This window comes from Strix aluco, chromosome 1, assembly GCF_031877795.1.
Source record: "Strix aluco isolate bStrAlu1 chromosome 1, bStrAlu1.hap1, whole genome shotgun sequence".
Taxonomy (NCBI): domain Eukaryota; kingdom Metazoa; phylum Chordata; class Aves; order Strigiformes; family Strigidae; genus Strix; species Strix aluco.
Window position 1 is genome coordinate 36,449,666 of NC_133931.1, and position 19,018 is coordinate 36,468,683.

Here is a 19,018-nt window from a genome sequence, read left to right on the forward strand (position 1 = left end):
CTGTTGAAGCCATGAAGTTTCGTTTTTCTGTTCCATGCTGTACTCCGAGTTGTTTGTATCCAACAAGTCTTTTGGAAGTTTGCCTATCAAGATGATATTTGGGGATTTCTGCCCCTTCAGAAGTCTGTTCTGTTTGTCCATGACCATGGATTCTGTTCTGTTTGCCCATGCAAATCCTAGAAATGGCCCCAGATCACATATAAGGGTTGCAACTCTATTTTTGTATCATGAAAAACTATTTAAGCAAAAATTATGCTACCACCAAACACTTTCTTGTGCTTTGTGTTGCTATCATCACCTTATAAATTTACATTTGTTTGTTACAGGTAATATATAGGATCTTATATAGGTATAAAACAATCCGATAATATTTGAAATTCTAATACTGCTAAAGTTCCCCACAATAATATTACCTGCTTTAATTTCAGGTTAAATTACCTACCTTTATTCTTCATTTATAGGGACTTTAGGGAGAGAACAAGTCTGCCTGAATTTCTCTAACAGTGTCAGTTGAAAGGCAATTAAATGAGGGGTTTCAGAGGGGACACTGCAAAGCCAAACAGGTGAATTTCAGCACCTTGCAGGCTCTAGAATGAATGCTGTTTGCAAACACAGTATTGCTACTTTGATGACAGTGATAAAATTTCACAGAATGGCTGAGGCGGGAAGAGATCACTGGAGGTCATCTGGTCTGCCCTCCCTGCTCAAGCAGGGACATCTAGAGCAGGCTGCCCAGGACTATGGCCACACGACTTTTGAGTATCTCCAAGGATGGAGACTCCACAACCTCCCTGGGCAACCTGTGCCAGTGCTCCGTCACCCTCACAGTGAAAAAGTGTTTCCTGATGTTCAGAGGGAACCTCTTGTGTTTCAGTGTGTGTCCACTGCCTCTGGTCCTGGCACCAGGCCCCATGAGAGGACTGGAGGCAACAGCCCTGTGACAGAGCCTAGCTCCATCCTCTATGCATCTTCTTTTCAGGAATTTATATACATTGATGAAATCTCCCTGAGCCTTCTCTTCTCCAGGCTGGACAGTCCCAGCTTTCAGCATTTCCTCACAAGAGAGATGTTCCTGTCCCTTCATGACTTTAGTGGCCCTTTGCTCCACACTCTCCAGTAAGTCTACAATTTTCTTAAAAATGCTGAATCCTAGATAGCTCCTATATGGCATACAGAAGCATGTATAGCTCCTATATGTGCCGTAAGTGGCCACGTTCTCAGAATACACAGCAGATGCAGCTGTCGCTACAACAAATTCCTTCCACCTTTAGGAAGAAGACAGCGGAGCCGGGTCCTACCCCTCAATGCGCAGCAGCGAGGCACCGACCTCTCAAAGGAGAACATCGCCTTTATTCCCCTGAATTACCACAGTTTTCGTTCCTAGAGGCCGAGTTTTAAGCGAAAACCCGCCCGCTCCCCTCCGTAGCCCAGGGGTAGGAGGATCCGCCTCAGTGAGGGCGGCAACTGAGCCGCCTCCCAGCCGCCCCGCCTCCCAGCCGGGCGGAAGGCTGCGCGTCTGGCGCCGGGAGGCGGAGTAGGGGGAATAGTGGTTTCCGCGTTCGCCTTTCGGCGGTGGTGTGAGGGGAGCGGAGCCGGGCGTGTGGAGTGGGGAAGATTTGCGGGGTGCTGCTGCAGAGATGGTGTCGCTGCTGCCGCGCATCGAGCGGCTTTCGTCGCGAGTGGTGCGAGTATTGGGCTGCAACCCGGGGCCCATGACTCTGCAGGGCACCAACACCTACCTGGTGGGCACCGGGCCCAGGTAACGACCCTCTTCGGCGCCGGGGCCGGCCCCTTACCCCGTCGCGCTCGGGGCCTGTGCGTTGCCTCCGGCTCGAGAAGCGGCTACCGGGCTGTTCCGAAATCCCTTAATTAGGGTAAAAAAGAGGAGAAAAACTTTAAAAATACGGCATTAAGTTTTCGGGACCGGTGCCCGGAGGCGGCTTGGGCAGGCGGGATGTAGGAGCTCGGCCGGGCGACGGTTCGGCCGAGAATTCCGTGAGGGACGGGGGTGGGTTCGTCGCCTCGGGCCTTGCAGCTCCCCGGCGGTACGAAACGGCAGCTCCTGCGACTTGTCCGGTAGTTGGAAATGTGCGGACTCCATTTATTATTTATCCTCCTTTGTAAATTGTTATGCTACGGGGGTAGAATATCAAGGAGGGAAGAGATGGCGTCTGGAATATGGAGGCATCCATTATTACAACATTTCCATGCAATGTTGGGTTCTTTTTTTAACATTCTTTAACAGTCACGTGAGCACTCTCAATTCTCTCACTGTTTTTTTTTCTCGCTTTGGCTTTTTCCATGTGTAGAAGAGTCCTTATTGACACTGGGGAGCCAGCTATTCCTGAATATATCGGCTGTTTAAAGCAGGCGCTGTCAGAATTCAACATCTCAATTCAAGAAATTTTAGTGACACACTGGCATCGTGATCATACTGGTGGAATACCTGATATCTGCACAAATATCCCTAATGGTAGGCCAGAGATTTCAGATATTATTGCAAATGTTAGATATTTATCAAGAAAAAACTTTTACAGAGTGCTGTGCAAATCAGCTGGATTCTTCTGGAATCTCCATATAAACTATATGTAATTTCATTATACTGTTGCAATGTGTAGAATGAGAGCAGTAAATAATCTGAATATAGTAGTTGTAGTACTAACGTTTTTCTTCAATACCTGTGCATAGCTTCATAGTGAATTTTTCTTACGTGTGAATAATGACAACCTAGATAGCCATCAGCAGTTTGCATGATATTAAGAGATGTGAGAAAAACTTGATACTCATTCCTTTCTATATTGACAGTAATGACAAATTTACTATTATTTTTCCTTGTGTAAAAACAATAAATAACTCAATCTCTGAAAAAGAAACAAGCATAACTTACAGCAGACCATTAGTAATTGCTGACAAATTTGTAGGCCTCAGATCATGAGGAGGAAGAGGGCAGGGCAGTCAGCAGGTACATTCTGATCTAAAAATGTGCATTTTGTGTTGATAAACAGTAAGAGACATTTCTGCTTCAGTATCTGGGAAGAGAATAAGCAGCATGGATATTGCAGTTCTTATCATCATCGGACTTCATCACAAGCTTTGTCACAGGCTTTGTCAGATTTTGTAAAATTGCCAGATGCTTATGTGCAAAGAAGCCTGGCCATGACTGAAAACAACACTGGTGTCTTTGTGAGGATTTTGGTCTTGTCAACCCATGAGTATGGTTGTAAAGACTAGCAAGGGATATAATTACCTTTATGGGTTGCTATCCATAGCTGTTTCAGCCAAGGCATTTGCAGTTCATGCACAATTCAGAACGATAGACACTGAGGGAAGTTGCAGGTCAAAAAGCCTCCATCCACTGTTAGGCAAACGTTGAATGGTGCTTCTGTGAATCATAATGCAGAGCATGAGTGCAGAAATCTTAGTGATGTTGTAGAAACTTTTTTTTTTGGCTCTTGATGAGTCAAGAAGGAACATTTGTAAAATATAATAATTATTGACATTATTAATTTCACTTGTGCTTTTTCATCTTCAAAATTGCTGCTGGTACAGAGTACAGTATTCAGCTTCAATGGCTTTCACTATTCAGTGTTTGTGGCTCAGAAATAAGGTTGCTTCATAAACATAAAGAATTTCTTGTTTCTTGTTTTTTATTCATACTGTGTAGTAATTAATAGTACTTGTTCAAAAAGTATGCCTTTCTGTGGAATTAGCTTTATTAGTGACAAACTCAAAACATCATTTTCTTTGCTTTCTTTAAAGAGTCTGAATATCGCATCTGTAAGCTTCCTCGTGTCCCTCACCATGAAGAAATAATAGAAGGAGGACATAAATATTTTTATCTTGAAGAGGGAGATGTGATACAGACAGAGGGAGCCACACTCAGGTAAACACCCATTTCTGCAAGTTTGATTTTTTTTCTACAGAATTTTGACACATGTATGTACCCTAACTTCTAATGATTGGCAATCCATACATCTAATCTTTTCAACACTTATGCATGTAGACTTCCTATCATTAACCAGCAGGATATGTTTATATGAAGAAATTGTTTTAATGGATAAAGATTATCGGGAATTAGCCTTTGGTTTTTGGCCTCAGCAGAGAAATTAAGAACAATTCCCTTGAAAAATATTTCCTCTGAGAAAATCAAATAGGACTTAATATACTTTCTCATCACTCTTTGTCGTGGTTTAACCTCAGCCGGCAACTAAGTCCCACACAGCCGCTCACTTGCTTTGGGTTACTTGGGAAGACAAGTACCATAATTCCAAACATCCCCCCCTTCCTCCTTCTCCCCCCAGCTTTATATGCTGAGCATGATGTCATATGGTGTGGTATATCCCTTTGGTCAGTTGGGGTCAACTGTCCCGACTGTGTGAGGTGAGGAGAAGAAAAGGCCTTGGCTCTGTGTAAGCACTGCTCAGCAGTAAAAACGTCCCTGTATTAGCAACACTGTTTTCAGCACAAATCCAAAACATAGCCTCATACTAGCTACTATGAAAAAAATTAACTCCATCCCAGCCAAAACCAGCACATTCTGCACCCATTAGTCCATACCATTTACATCATGCTCAGGTCCCACACTCTCCAATACAACCTCATTAACCAGCACCCCCTTTCCCATCCTTTGATAGAGTACACAGATATCATTCCCTTAGTCTATGGACCACCCCTGTAAAATGTCCACAAAATGTCCACTGAGTTCATTTAGTCCATGACTTTGGGCTCCATCTGTTACGGTGGTCACTCAGGACAGGAGAGGTGGTGTGTTGCATGGAGTTACTGGACACTCAGGTCAGGTCGCTGCCACACTTGGCACTGCTTCTTGTAAGACTTGTCCTCCACTGGTTTGGGTGGTTCCTGCTGTAGTAATTCCCAACACATGCAACTCAAATCCCAGCTTACAACAATTTAAAGGTATTTCCATTACAATCTCCACCCTGGTCCCTTTGAGCCATGTTATAGGGTTTCACGTTGCAATGAACTCCTCCCCTTGTCCTGCTCTGGCTTGGATTTACCCCCAGATGCAATCCCTTAGGGGTGTACTTGCTCCAAGTGGAGCCTTAACAATCTGCCCTGGTCTCTTCAGGGCTCGACCTGCTGCAGTGTAGACTTACACACAGCCACAGTGGCCTTGAGGTGCACCTGTTCCAGCGTGGCTTCTCCATGGGCCACAATGCCTTCAGAGAAATAGCCACTCCAGCCTGTCCCTACCCACAGCCACAGTCCCTTCAGGAGTGAACCTGCTCCAGCATGGCCTTACCCATGGCTGCAGGGATGTGCCTGCTTTCTTGTGGGCTTATCCATGGCCACACGCTTTGAGGTGCTCTGGCGTGACCTCATGCACAGCCACAGATGCTTTGAGGGGTACCTGTGCTGGGTGCCAAAAAGGACTGTCGCAGTTTAACCCCAGCTAGCAGCTAAGCCCCACGTGGCTGCTTGCTCACTCCTCCCTGGTGGGATGGGGGAGAGAACTGGAAGGGTAAAAGTGAGAAAACTCATGGGTCGAGACAAAGACAGTTTAATAGGTAAAGCAAAAGCCATACACGCAAGCAAAGCAAAACAAGGAATTCATTCATCACTTCCCATCGGCAGGCAGGTATTCAGCCACCTCCAGGAAAGCAGGGCTCCATCACACCTAACGGTTACTTGGGAAAAAAAACACCATAATTCCAAACATCTCCCCCTTCCTCCTTCTTCCCCCAGCTTTATATGCTGAGCATGACATCATATGGTATGGAATATCCCTTTGGTCAGCTGGGGTCAGCTGTCCTGACTGTGTCCCCTCCCAAATTCTTGTGCACCCCCAGTCTTGTTACTGGTGGGGTGGGGTGAGAAGCAGAAAAGGCCTTGACTGCTCAGCAGTAAGGAAAACATTCCTGTATTAGCAACACTGTTTTCAGCACAAATCCAAAACATAGCCTCATAGTAGCTACTGTGAAGGAAATTAACCCTCTCCCAGCCAAAACCAGCACACTTACTAAAATTGATATATTGGGGAAGTTTATGGTAGTCTGGATGGATTATTTAGCATGCATTTCTTTTTACTTTAAAAATATTTCTCAGACACTAAAACTTTTAATACTTAAGGGTTTAAAGTTTCAACGTTTTAACCTGTCAGGTTCTTTGTAGGGTGCCAATTTGGAAGGGCTTCTTCCGAGAGAGCAGCATGTTGCCTGTCTTGTTAGCTTGAATGAGTCTGAAACAGAAAGCCACTCTGCCTCACACAAACACACACACAAAGAAAAGATCTGACTGCTCTTTTCCAGAGTTCTGTCATTAACAATGCATTACTCTTCTAAGGACAAATTTTGCTTGTTTTCCTCAGTTTAGATGTGAATTATATCCCACTTGTAGAATATGCCAGCTGGCTGATTGGAAGAAAAAATGTAAAAACAAAGGATATATTTGACCAAAAGCATTTTATTTAAAAAAAAAAAAAAAAACAACATGGAGAGTATTATGTTGACTAATGAAGATCTATCACTACTCTAAGTGGCCCATGTTTGGACAGAATCAATTTAGACATGGAAAACAACTTGCTAAATTTGAATCCAAGTCAGACAGGGGTGGCACATTTGAAGTTTGGGGTAATGCAGCCGAACTTTATGCTAAAAGCAGGTGTTCTCACCTGGTCAATTCAGTAAGCACCTTAAGGATACTCTTAGATCCACCACTGGTTCCAAAATAGCAGTATCTGCATGTTAAATTTTAGTTAGCGATCTTCAGATTTTCAAGGTGTGCCAGGCAGCGTTGGGTTCTTTTTCCTTTGTTTTTCCATGTTAGTGGTTAAGCTTCCTGGTAATGTTTCATCAAGAACTGGAGGATACCACTTCAGATGAGGGCAAGATGCAACCCATCAGCTTGATTTTTATGTTGCCTCCGCAGGACAATGGCTCACTTGCTTTCTGCTGAATTCCAGTAAGAGCTGGAAGTCATTGCAGGAGATGGTGCTGTGCTTGTGGCCTCCCAGCCCTGCACAGATGTGGCTGGGTGCTGCTTTGCTTGGCCTGTACACCACGCTTGGCACCAGCTCTGTTGGTTCCTGATCGCTGCTTTCATGCATCTGCCTTTAAGAAGAAGATGCTGCTGAATTTCAGCAGGGATGCTGGTCTGAGTTGTGTTACTTTCACTTGGAATCAGCCTCAGCATGAGGCCTTCTGCCTTTCAAAAATCATAGTGAAAGGACACTGCGGTGCAGCTCCTTAGCAACTCAGGTTGCTATGTACATATCAATTATCTGTTCACCCTTCGCTGCGTTGGAATGCAGTACTCCTTCAAGCTGTGGGGTCCTAAGTCCTTACCATTCAGATGTTTAACGATCTGCAGGTAGAACAGCTAAAAGACCATGATTCCTTGTATTTGACAGCTCAGCTGCACTGTGTCATGGGGCTTTCAAGGAAAAATAAATTTCTGTCTCCTGAAGTGCAAGGTGTATGTCAAGAACTTCACACGTTTCCATCTGGAGATAACGTGTCAATTTTTCTTTTTTAAAACTTCAGAGTAAAGCCCTGTGTAACACAAATTCTACATGACTAGCCAGCTCCCTTAATGCCCTTTTATTATGATGCATCATGTAAGTAAAAGCATGTTAGAGATGGTGAGCAGTGTTCTCTACATAGTATAAGAAAATGGACTGGGATTAGACCAAGTGATACCCTGTTTGCATCGACATTTCAGCCTTTTTTGGTCTATTTCTTTCTGGTTCTTGTTGTGGGCTACTTCGTAAGTGTATGATTTTTATCATGTGTTTCTAGCTTCTGAAAATGAAGCATATATGCAGTATGAAAAACATGCTTTTTTGTTGTTGTTCTTTAAACAGAGTGTTATATACGCCTGGACACACTGATGATCATATGGCTTTACATCTAGAAGAAGAAAATGCTCTGTTTTCTGGTGACTGTATTTTAGGGGAAGGAACAACTGTAATTGAAGACCTGTATGATTACATGAAAACTTTGAAAAGGTTGTTACAAATGAAACTAAATTTAATATATCCAGGTAAGTGGTTCTATTTTTAACTGCTCTGTTTTACTATATAATTTTTAATATCTCCTCTAAGATTTTGAGAACTTTTATTAAAATTACTAGTGTAACAATTCACGTTCATTACGTAATATGTGTCTAGTGCTAAGCTAAGATGACTTTATGGCAAGACTTGAAAATTTTTCAATGGTAGATACCTTTCCTTCCTGAGGTTTCTCCATTTGAGGGTGAATCTTGTGCTTCTGAGCCCAGAGCATACAGAGGCCAGAATCTTTCACTGTTGGAATCATGCAGCAACTTTGGTTTTCTTATATTACTCTATCCACACACCTTAATGTTACCCTGGAAGCAAAAATAAGAGTCATTCTTTTGGTCCTTTGCATCCCCACATACACTACAATGTGAGTAACCTAGTAATGTTTTTTGAGGGGTGTCTGTCCTTTGCAGCATAAATCAATCTCGGAAAGCTGCAGAACTGTCAGATGGTTGTCTTAGTTAATGACTTAGCTTAAATTTGAACAAGAACCAAGAGGTCAAACGTCATGTTCTAAAAATAAGTTGCTGATTCATTCAGTCTATGACTTTGCTTTAATTTTTTTCCTCTATCTCCCCCAAACCTTGGGAATGTATTTACTTTTCATATAAAGCACTTACCTGTTTGACAAGACTGGATTTTAAGAATTCATTATGTAGCTAAGGTTTAAGCTCCTTATTTGATTTTTCAGAGCTACATCTCAGGATTCTTTCTGATTTATTCTGTTTCATTTTCTTCAACTTATTCTGAGCAACTGTGTCTACATTCTCAGTTCTATCTTCCTCCATTAACCATCTATGTTTAGCCTACATAACCAAATCTCTTTTGTGTTCATTCTTAAGATATGCTTGTTTTGAAGTAGGTGTTCTTTAAGTGCTTTAAGATCTAATCATAAAAATGCTATTTAAGAAAAATACCACTATAGATATTCCAGGGATGTGGAGGCTGACATCGACAGAAATAGTGACTTGCTCATAGTTATTGACTTAACTACTGGTAAAACTAAGAATAGCCTTCAGAATCTCAGTCTCTTGATGAATTAAATGTTCTATTTTATTTCTTAAATACCTACAAAACAAAGTCTGTTGCTCTAATTGAATTTCTGCCTTCCAAAACCCAATATATGCCAAATTCTATTGGGTTTATCGGTTTTATCTGTTGTATTTCCCTCTCTCCCTAATCAATATTTATCTAGATTACACATTCACAAAGGTTGAATATTTGTGCCATTTATCTGTAACTATTTGCTACACTGTTGTAAGTATGTTCATGCTGTAGGTGCCATTAGGAAGCCAGTTGGATATTATGCATTTTCAGTGATGAGTAGCTAAGTATTGAGATGGTTTGGAGCTAATCCATGCATCACAAAATGTGCGTGCAATTGTGTAAAAGATAACTATTGCCCAATCAGAACAATTGTTTATATTATTGGTGTCTATTACAGTAAAATGGTAACTATAGCAGAAGGTGGTTTGCTTTACCAGTTCTGTATAAACTCAGTACTTTGACTTTATTGCAGTTTTAGGTCTTCATAATTCTTGAACTGTTTGTCTGTTCTCCATCCATGCTTTAGCACTTAAATTGCAGCCTCAGATTAGATGTAGAGGAGCATGAATTTTTGTAACAAGCTGACTGCTGGCTAGGTGTGAGTAGCTGAATTTTGCCCAATCCTTCCCCTTCCATGTTTCTTTTTTATTTTAATGTGAAGATGACTTCAGGCAGGATACTCATGACAGTCTATTTACAGCCGATAGTTGATGAGAATCCTTGGGTCCAGAAAAGGGCATTTTAGTCAGCAGAGGGCTCCCCATCCTGTAATAATAAACGATGCTCCTTGATAATACAGAAAAAACGGTACTGGAGTTAGGAATCTGTGCAAGGTTTCATAAGCAAATTATTTTTATCCTTTGAGCTTTAATTTACTGTAAAGTAAGAGAAATCTATATTACTTCACAGGGTGTTATAAGAATAAAAACTTACTGTTTCTGATCATCTGGGCTATACAGAGGTCTGAAATAATATAAAGCTGTCTGATATAAAGTCTAAACTATTGGAAAGGCAGTCATATTTTGAGAGATCTATTTCACAAACTCAGAAACATTTTACATTTATGCAGATATTTATTTATTGGTGAAGTTAATTGTGTTGCTGTCCCTGAAAAATTATGGATGGGAAAGATCCACATGTGGATTTAGTTCCAAGCTTTCTGACATAATTTTAATGTATGCATATGCATACGCAATGGCTGTGGATCAGATGATGTAATGGATATTAAATGTTTTTAACTTTTTAAAACGTGTCTTCCATTCCAGGTACTGACATTGGTCTTGTAGTCTAAGTCAATTAAATCACTTGGAAGAGCAGAGACTGGTTTTAAGACTGCCTTGTGATTCCGTGTGCAGGCCTTAATTTGAATACTTTAATATGACTTCTGTTATTAGAGAATGCAAGAGAATGGACAGTTACCATTATAGTCTCTGCTCTATATATCTTGATGTTTTTTTCTAAATTTAAACTTTTGTTTTTCTAAATGGTAACATATGTACTAGAGATACTGTTATATTTGTAATTTATTTTGTAAGGAATAATAGCTTCAAATTAAAGATGTTTGAAACCATTAAATATATGTGCCTATGACAGAATAATTGTATATTTACATGTTACATATCTTTTATTATTATTATACTATCTTTACACTCTATACAAGGTAAGCTTCAGTGTGTATTTAGTAATTTCAAATCTGCTGAAGTGAGTGTATAAGTTGAGATACACATAAATATTTTGACTTGCTGAAGGATAGGTTTCCTTTGACACTTATTTCACAGATAGTCAAAACATGAAAAAGTAGTTGCTCTTTTTCTGTAAGCTGCCTGTCCTCAGGCAGAATAAGCTCTAGTTTTAAAAGCCTTAAAACTAAAAATCCATTTAGTCAGTTAACCCAAAAGTACAACTAAAGAATATGATGATTTTTTTTAAATATTCAGAGAACCTCAAAAGAAAATGCCTGATTTGGATGATACCAAATGACTTCTAAGAGAAAGCTATGTTTTTCACAGTAGTTTCTGTTCTCTCATTTTATAAATTATTTGGAGTTTAGACTGGCAGAGCTGGAAGTTTCTGCTGCTACTTCAAGTGAGGTATACAGGCAAAGAAATAGGAAACCTTGCTATAAAAAGCATGATGAATATTCATGTAAGTAAATTTCTCTATAGGTAAAACATTAAGTTTAATTTCTGTGCATGTAACTCATGTCTGAAAAACATTTTAATTTCATCTGTCATTTTAGCGTATCATGAGGCAGTATTTGATTTTTCCACAAAGCTTAGTGCTTTACCAATTAAGCCTTTTTCTAATTTGATTCAAAGACCTTTCAGTAAGTTGAACATTTCTGATCTGCCACAGTAAGTCCAGGAAAAAACGTGTGTTTTGTTTATTAACCAGCCAGATAAAAAGGTCCACACACAACCTTCCTTGTGCATTGCTTATTTCTGCTCTGACACATTCCTATTGGCTCACTGATTTGTCTTCAATTAATTTTTTTGATCATACTTATGAAAGTATGTTCTTAAGGGTATAAAGTACTGTGTGTGAGTCAGTTTGGAAGATCTGTCCTGGAACATTTATCTGTCGCAATTAAAGATGTTACTTCTGTTGCCCCTGTGTTTGCTAGATAGCCCCACAACAGGACAGTAGTACATGAGTCCTTCACCTCAGCCACTACTGTTCAAAGACCAGTATCAGTTGAAATCATCAGTATCTTTTGGGGAGAGTGAGACAGGCAGACAGAGGTAATATAGTAATCTGAATTTCATCTTTAAAATCTGTTCAGCAGTGAACTTCTTTCCTTTTTTTTTTTTTAATAGCCTGAAGTAGTCTTCCCTTGCTTTCCTTATCTCATCTGAAGTATTCCCTCTCCCCATTCACACTTTTCAGATCCTAATGCTTCCTTTCCATTGTAATGCTTTTCAATTTCAGACTGTGGTGCAGAAATTCAAACTTAATTTTAGCCTATTTATATGCAAAAAACCCCAAACCACCAAACCAAAAAACATGCAAAGAGTGTCTTGCAATTTAACATCAAGGTTACTCTGACAGGGTAGTATGTACAGGTGCTGCGCCTTTATTATGACTTTTAAGTCTACCAGAGTTTACATAAGAATGAATCAATTATTCAATAGCATGCTTAATTCCAAATTTAAGTGACAAGTGCTCTGGTACATGTGTTTTGATTTAGGTCATGGCCCAGTAGTACATGATGCAAATACTAGAATCCAAAGCTACATTTCTCACCGAACAGCACGTGAACAGCAAATTCTAAGTGTTTTCCAGAAGAATGCTGGAAAATCATATACATCCTCGGAGCTTGTAAAGATAGTATACAAGGTAATTGTTGATAAAAAGTTTTTAGATCAAACTAAAGAAAATTGAGGTTATGTTCATAAAATTGTATGTAACAGTTTAAGTGTTTGAGTGAAGACCATGGTGGCTTTTTAAAAGAGAAAAAAAAAAATCTGCTTGTTCAGATTTCATAGATGACTTTGCATTTAAATTGTATTGTTTAAGCACTTCATTGGAGTGGGGCCTGGATGATTCTTACAAACTTCTTATTTCACTACCTAGATGGTCCTAAGCACAGTTTCATAGGACCAAGCAAAAATAAAGTTGTAGTGCTTGGTTCTAAGTGAAAAGTATGAGATGACTGTTAATTGTTGATTTGTCAAAGTGTGTTTGGAGTCTCCTGAAAGATTGTTTAGAAATTCTAGTTCCTGGTTTATCCGTCTGCAGGAGGGTGCAGGAGGACCACAGTTCCACAGAGATGGATATTGTGCTCAGAAGTTGGGTAGCTTGTGTCATTAGGCAGACATGAGAGTACTTATTTGCGATTTCATCATTCTTCATGTAACCTCAGTAATTTGTACATGTGATATGGGGGTTACCCCTCCTAGCAAGTAGAGATAAAAGTTACAGCATTTGCTTCAGAGGAAGATGTCTAAATTGCCTGTGGCAGTGGCCTGTGAATAGGTCTGTAACAGCTTCACAACTCATTTTTCATGGTTCTGCTGATCCCCAGTTTCCAAAAGAATTGACTACACCACATTGAACATTTTGCAGTGCTGATGTACCCGTTACCTGTGGCTGTTTAGCTCCTGCAGTTTTCCTGCCTGAACAACAACAGCTTTTAAGTATAAGCCATGCACATGTTCCTCTAAATCACAAACCACTTGTCCCTATAGGATAAGAATTTTCTCAGTACTACTAAAGCTTTCATATTAAAAATGAAAGTGTATTCTTTTCAAGCTTTTTGAAGATTCACAATTTATTGAGCTAGTTTTCTAGTGAATTTTCCTGCCAGACTCGTGTTATTTGGAGGAGAACTTTTTTAATTTTCAAAAAGAAGGCTTTGCTTTTAGGATGATAGGGCTGGAAAGGAGGATTTTGAGAAATCTAATTGTTTTTTACCTAGTGGGCATTACAAATTTTAAGAGACATTTTGTCCTCCTCAAGCTGTTGTATTTTTAAATTGTTCACTCATTTATAGATGCTAATTGTTAAAGGATATTTAAACCCATGCAAATATTGTTGTGGAATAGAAGTGATAGGTATCGGTGGAGAAATGCATCTCTAAATTTGTCTTTAAAAATGCTGACCCAGTGCAGACCAAGCTCAGAAGAGCACAGTCTTAGTGTTGGCCAAAGTTTGCATAATACAAATGGATAATGCAAAAAAACGAGGGAAGTAAACTAAAGTGTGTTTTTAGGCTACTAGTTTAACGGTGTAAAATTGATTTACTCATTTCAGTTTGTTGTCATTATATAACTAACTGAATGTTCAACATAGCAATTCAGAAGAGGAAGATCTATGTTGAACTATGAGTTCCATATATTGAAAAAAATAATTGGGAGATATTTAAACAAATACAAAATGCGTATTTGTGTTCCCATTAGGAGATCCCTGAAAATTTACTTCCAGCAGCAGAAAATAACCTCCTAGTCCACTTGAAGAAGTTGGAAAAAGAAGGAAAAGTGTGTAAGTTGTGGGTAGAGGGTCATTTTCATTTTGATTTTCTATATACTGTTTCTCATTATATTTTAGTGCATTATTTCCCAGGGGGAAAAAAAACCTGCAATTAGTTGTAGTAGCTGTCCTTCAGACAACTGAAGTAGAATTATATACAAAAAGCCTCTGGCTATACAGTATTTCCAAACTTTTAGAAAATATTTTATAAAGTATTTGTGACATGCTTAGAGCACAGATTACTGCAATGCATATACCTTTACATTTTCATTTAAAACATACCATGGAATACATTCCTAATGCTAGTGTTTATACATCTCTGTATTTTCTGAAATTCATAGCTAAACATGCATGTACATAGCATTTTATGGGATTACATTTTACGTTTCTGCCTTTCCTAAATGCATATTGTTGCATGTATGTGTTCTAGGGATGGTTAAAATCATGCGGTGTAAATTTTTACAATTTCCGATTAGTGCAGTACTGAAGTAGAGCAACTATATTTAGTTTATTGTTTTTACATCGTGCCTTTACTTTTAGCGAACAAGGTGAAGTATTCTGTTTCTGTAATGGCATGCGCATGTGGAGAAGTTATTCAGCCAGAAGCTAAGGAAAATACTTCTGTCTGTACATTACATAACTGCACCCAGGACTGTCTACTTAAATAATTACATGAATATTTACAACTGTTTCAAATTTTCGGCATTTACCGATCTGAGTAACAACTTGAAATTAGTGTATTTTTTCCAACTTAGACCTTCTGTTTATTTTAAGGATAAATCAGCTACTACGTACTAATTGTGTGAACAGTTGAGACTTAATTTTTGTAGTAATGATGACCTGCTTCTAGAAAATGTCTAGAGTCGCATGAATACAGTCATTACTGAAGTTCAGAAAATGATATCTTCAAGTATATTTTGTGCAGAATGCCATGAAGGCTTACCAGGATGACACTTACTGCACCAGCTTTTAAATGTGATCTCAATTTTTGGTTATTAACGTTATTGACCTACACATTTCTCCAGTTTGGCTCCACAAGATTCCTCTGGGGTATCAGATGCTGTTGTCTATTTATCCCTTCCTTTCACTACCAAAGTAGCTCAAGCAACAGCATTTTCTGTTTAGATGAAGTAGTGGATAAATTAGCTTTCTCTGTAAAGGTAGACTTGCAGTCTTCCCTACAGAAGACTGTGTGTATGCATCTTAAAAGTCCAGGAATTAATTAGAGTGAGCTAGTGACTTTCATCTCTTAAGCCAGGGGGTCTTCCCTTCCCCTTCTCCCAGAACACCTTTCTCATGCTTACTGGACAAAACCAGCTCAGTTTTCCTCAGAAATCACCTTCGGAGACAGCAGATAGGGATCTTCAGGCTGTTCACAAAGTAGCAACTGCTTGAAATTATTAGAAAGTTTAAATAGCTAGAGGAGATACTAATTGGAAGAATTATTGTGACTCTCCTACTCCAGTTGGAGGGCCTTGCTTCAGCTGTGTGCTCCTGCTCTCCATGAAGCACAAGAAATGTGCTTTAAAGTTTTTTGGTTTATTTTGTTTTTTAATCTTCAATTTGAGCTCCCAGAGAGGGAGGAAAGCAATCTCATCAGAACACTTGGGGTTTTTCAGTGCTGGTCTCTGTTGTGTGAAAACAGTTGCTTAATTTCTAAATACAAGCTTAGACCCAGATCTGTGATAAACCCTTAACATCATGTGACCTTTGTCAGTTTTTCAGTTCAAATTAAGGACACCTGGGAAGGAAAATTGATTCTTTTGTTTCTGAGCATGTAGCATACAATGTTTGTGTACCAATAGTAGTTGTTCATTTGGTTTTGATATGATGTCCTTTCCACATAGTCCCGAGTTGCAGTATTTCAAGTATTGTTCTCATTATGGAAGACTCAAGTTGCAGTCATAACACTGTCTGCTTAATTTTCACAAAATATTTTTCCAAAGAACCATGTTGTCAGTATCCGTAATGAATGTGACAGGCATATTACAACCTTACAAGAGAGTTACTCAGTACAAATTACGGCCATATGCTGTCTGCTGCAGTCATTAATTCACCACTTCATTCTAGAAATTGCAGTTTATGTTGGTACATAACTTTTATAACTTGAATTAGGAGTGATACTGCCTTTACAGATTTGCTTTTCTCACTCAGAAAAATAATGTCTTGAGCATGGTACGATATGGGCATGTAAGCTTTCTCCCATGTTTGGATATAAGTATCTTGGTCATTGTTTCACGTTTTTAAAACACAGCTGATGAAGAGAGAAAAATAATTTGACTGTTCTTAATTTGGCAGCACAAATTTTTTTCCTCTGAAGTTCATAAATTTCAGAAAATGCAACAATTGTTCTGCTACCTCAAATTTCTTAATATCTAGAATTTTTAATATTCTGAACTTTCAATAACTGTGGGATTATTAAACACTTTTTTATTAATCATTGTTTATATTGCTAGGTTACACTGTGAAACAGTTAATGTTTATCACCTTCCATTAAAACCCAACACTGGCCTGAAGGAAAGTATTCCAGTAGTTTTAATAAAAAATGCCATGTATAGACATGCATATGCATGTACAGGTTAAGTTTGAGATAGTCTATAATGTTTATATATAGCATCTAAGTGTTACTTTGTGACTAATTTGGTCTTTTTTTCTTAACAGCACATGACACGTCTCCCAACTTCAGATGGAGAAACAATTTATAAATTACGCAAGATTGCTCAAGAATATTTTTAATCTGCACAGTTGCTGCATGAAAAAATAGAATGATGAGCTCAGATGATATGTAAAATAAATACTAATTCTTCCTTTTTTTTAAACAGTGGCAACACCATTTCAAACCAATGTTACAGTCAGTTAAATAATGTTTTTCATATTCTTCTTTACAGGAATTTTCAAAATGACCTGATAAGTACTGAGCTAATAAAATGGAATGAGTGTGAAGAACTGAATGTTACCTCTGCTATAAAATATCCAGCTTTATCAGTGGTGGCAGAAAACAAATAGCAGGGTCTTATAAACTTAATATTACAATATTATAAAGCAATATTATAAACTTAGTAAATCAGATATATAAAAAATCTCTAGTAACAAGAATAGAAAAAATGTTATTTTAAACCTGTTTTCATTTGCTTGTGATTTTCAAAAAGTGATTTTCTAACAAGTTATCTGTACATTCTAAAAACCAAGTTATTTTTGTTAACAGATGTAAATACTGGGGTTTATATTCCTTTTCTAATTTAGCTGCCTGTGCATATATTTGCTGGTTGCTCACTGCAATAGGTTTTAACAAACACTGAAAGTAATTCCAGACTTCTCTGTTTTCTGGCGGAAACACCATTTCTGTGGAATTCAAAGTATACATTCATTTTACCTAATCCATGTCAAAAAATGTGCAGAGTTGGAGAAGACGCTTGAATTCTTTACCTTATAAGATTCTGCAAGAATGTGATTAAAAAGCTGTATAAATTGAGATATGTATTACCATATGAAGTTGTTTGTCTATCATTTTGTAACTAACAAGCTGTTAAATCCATTTAAACTACAAATATTTTAACTAAAGGTTGTACTTGGTTGTAAGATACTGTATAGTGTTTTAAAATACAATATTTGAAGATTAAACTGCAAGTTCTGTTCTCTGTGTAGCTTAAACTTTCAGAATAGTGTACGAATGTTTGCATTACTTTGTGTATTCGAAGTGTGTGAAGTTTTTATGATGTATACACTTCTTTTAATTCTGGCTCAACCTTAAAAAAAATCAGATATGAGATGTTTGAAAGTACCAAAGAGAAATATATATCCTTGAAAATCTTCCACTGTTAAATCCTGTACCTTCATTTGTGAGACATCCATATGTTTGGGTATTTAAGGCATGTCTTAATAATTATTAAGCCTAATGGGTTGTTAGGCGTTGGAATGGGCTGCCCAGGGAGGTGGTGGAGTCCCCATCCCTGGAGGTGTTTAAGAGTCAACATAGCGCTGAGGGATATGGTGAGGTTGGGAACTGTCAGTGTTAGGTTAATGGTTGGACTAGATGATCTTCAAGGTCTTTTCCAACCTAGACAATTCTGTGATTATTTTATGAAGTTATTGACATTTGTTCTAATCAGCTGAGCCAAATCCAATACAAAAGACTCCCAGGAACAGCAATCCAAAACAGAAATCATACTCTGGAGTAGTAACCAGCCCCCTGAAGAGGGGTAATAGTAACTTTTTGCTCTATGAAATAATGCTTTTTGCAAACCGTTGATCAGATTTTTGGCCACGTAATGACTCTTGCTCACTTTTAACTTTCTGTGCACTGTCATTTTAGGGTCTTTTTCAGGTCTCCTAGTTTTTCTTTTTTATTTTCTGTTTATTTGTATTTTTCCATTTCAGCCACTTTTTTTTTCCTCCTCCCACAAACCTTATTTTTTTTTTTTTATTTCTTTTGGATTGTTTCTCTCTTCATAATTACACAGAAGGTTTCACATGGACTTCATTAATAATTGTTTTCCTGTAACTATTTCATGAATTTATAGTTACTTTTTCCATTATTAGGAATGAAAAGGTAATTATCACTGTTTTCTTTCTTAAAAACTTAATTCACATGCTCCAAATGATGTCATTTTCCTTCAGGAAAACAGAAGGATCAGTGAAATGGCACAATTTTCTGTCGTGAGGTCTGAGAACCAAGCCAGGAGGAAACTGGTATGAAGAGGTGATTGTCTCTTTACCTTTCTGAGCTAAAGAAGAAATCTACCAGCAGGCAAAATGTCACTGAACCATTTTCTTCTGTTTTACTGTACTTCATTTTTAAATACAAAGAAGTGGCTTTAGAATTCATTTAAAAGTATCATTGAAATTTGCAAGCAGCAAAGAAAGTGAGAGGATACAAATTGGAGAATTCCATGTTCTGTGCTGTGCTGCAGCAAACACCTGACATTCTCAAAAAATGAGGGAAATTGCAGTTTTAACCAGAAGGAGTTAATTGTAAATTAATAG

General features: G+C 38.4%; 1 protein-coding gene across 2 annotated transcripts; it reads left to right on the plus strand.

The window, feature by feature from the left end:
* Positions 1-1,498: 1,498 nt before the first annotated feature.
* Positions 1,499-17,858, plus strand: LACTB2 (lactamase beta 2). Of its 2 annotated transcripts, none has more exons than XM_074817547.1 (7): positions 1,499-1,759; positions 2,310-2,473; positions 3,760-3,883; positions 7,823-8,001; positions 12,255-12,403; positions 13,966-14,047; positions 16,697-17,858. In XM_074817547.1, the coding sequence occupies exons 1-7, from the start codon at positions 1,638-1,640 to the stop codon at positions 16,738-16,740; spliced, it is 864 nt and encodes a 287-aa protein (XP_074673648.1). In that variant the 5' UTR covers positions 1,499-1,637; the 3' UTR covers positions 16,741-17,858. The 2 variants fall into 2 exon arrangements, with proteins under 2 accessions (XP_074673648.1, XP_074673657.1); XM_074817556.1 differs by having other exon boundaries at positions 13,966-14,043.
* The last annotated feature ends 1,160 nt before the right edge of the window (positions 17,859-19,018 follow it).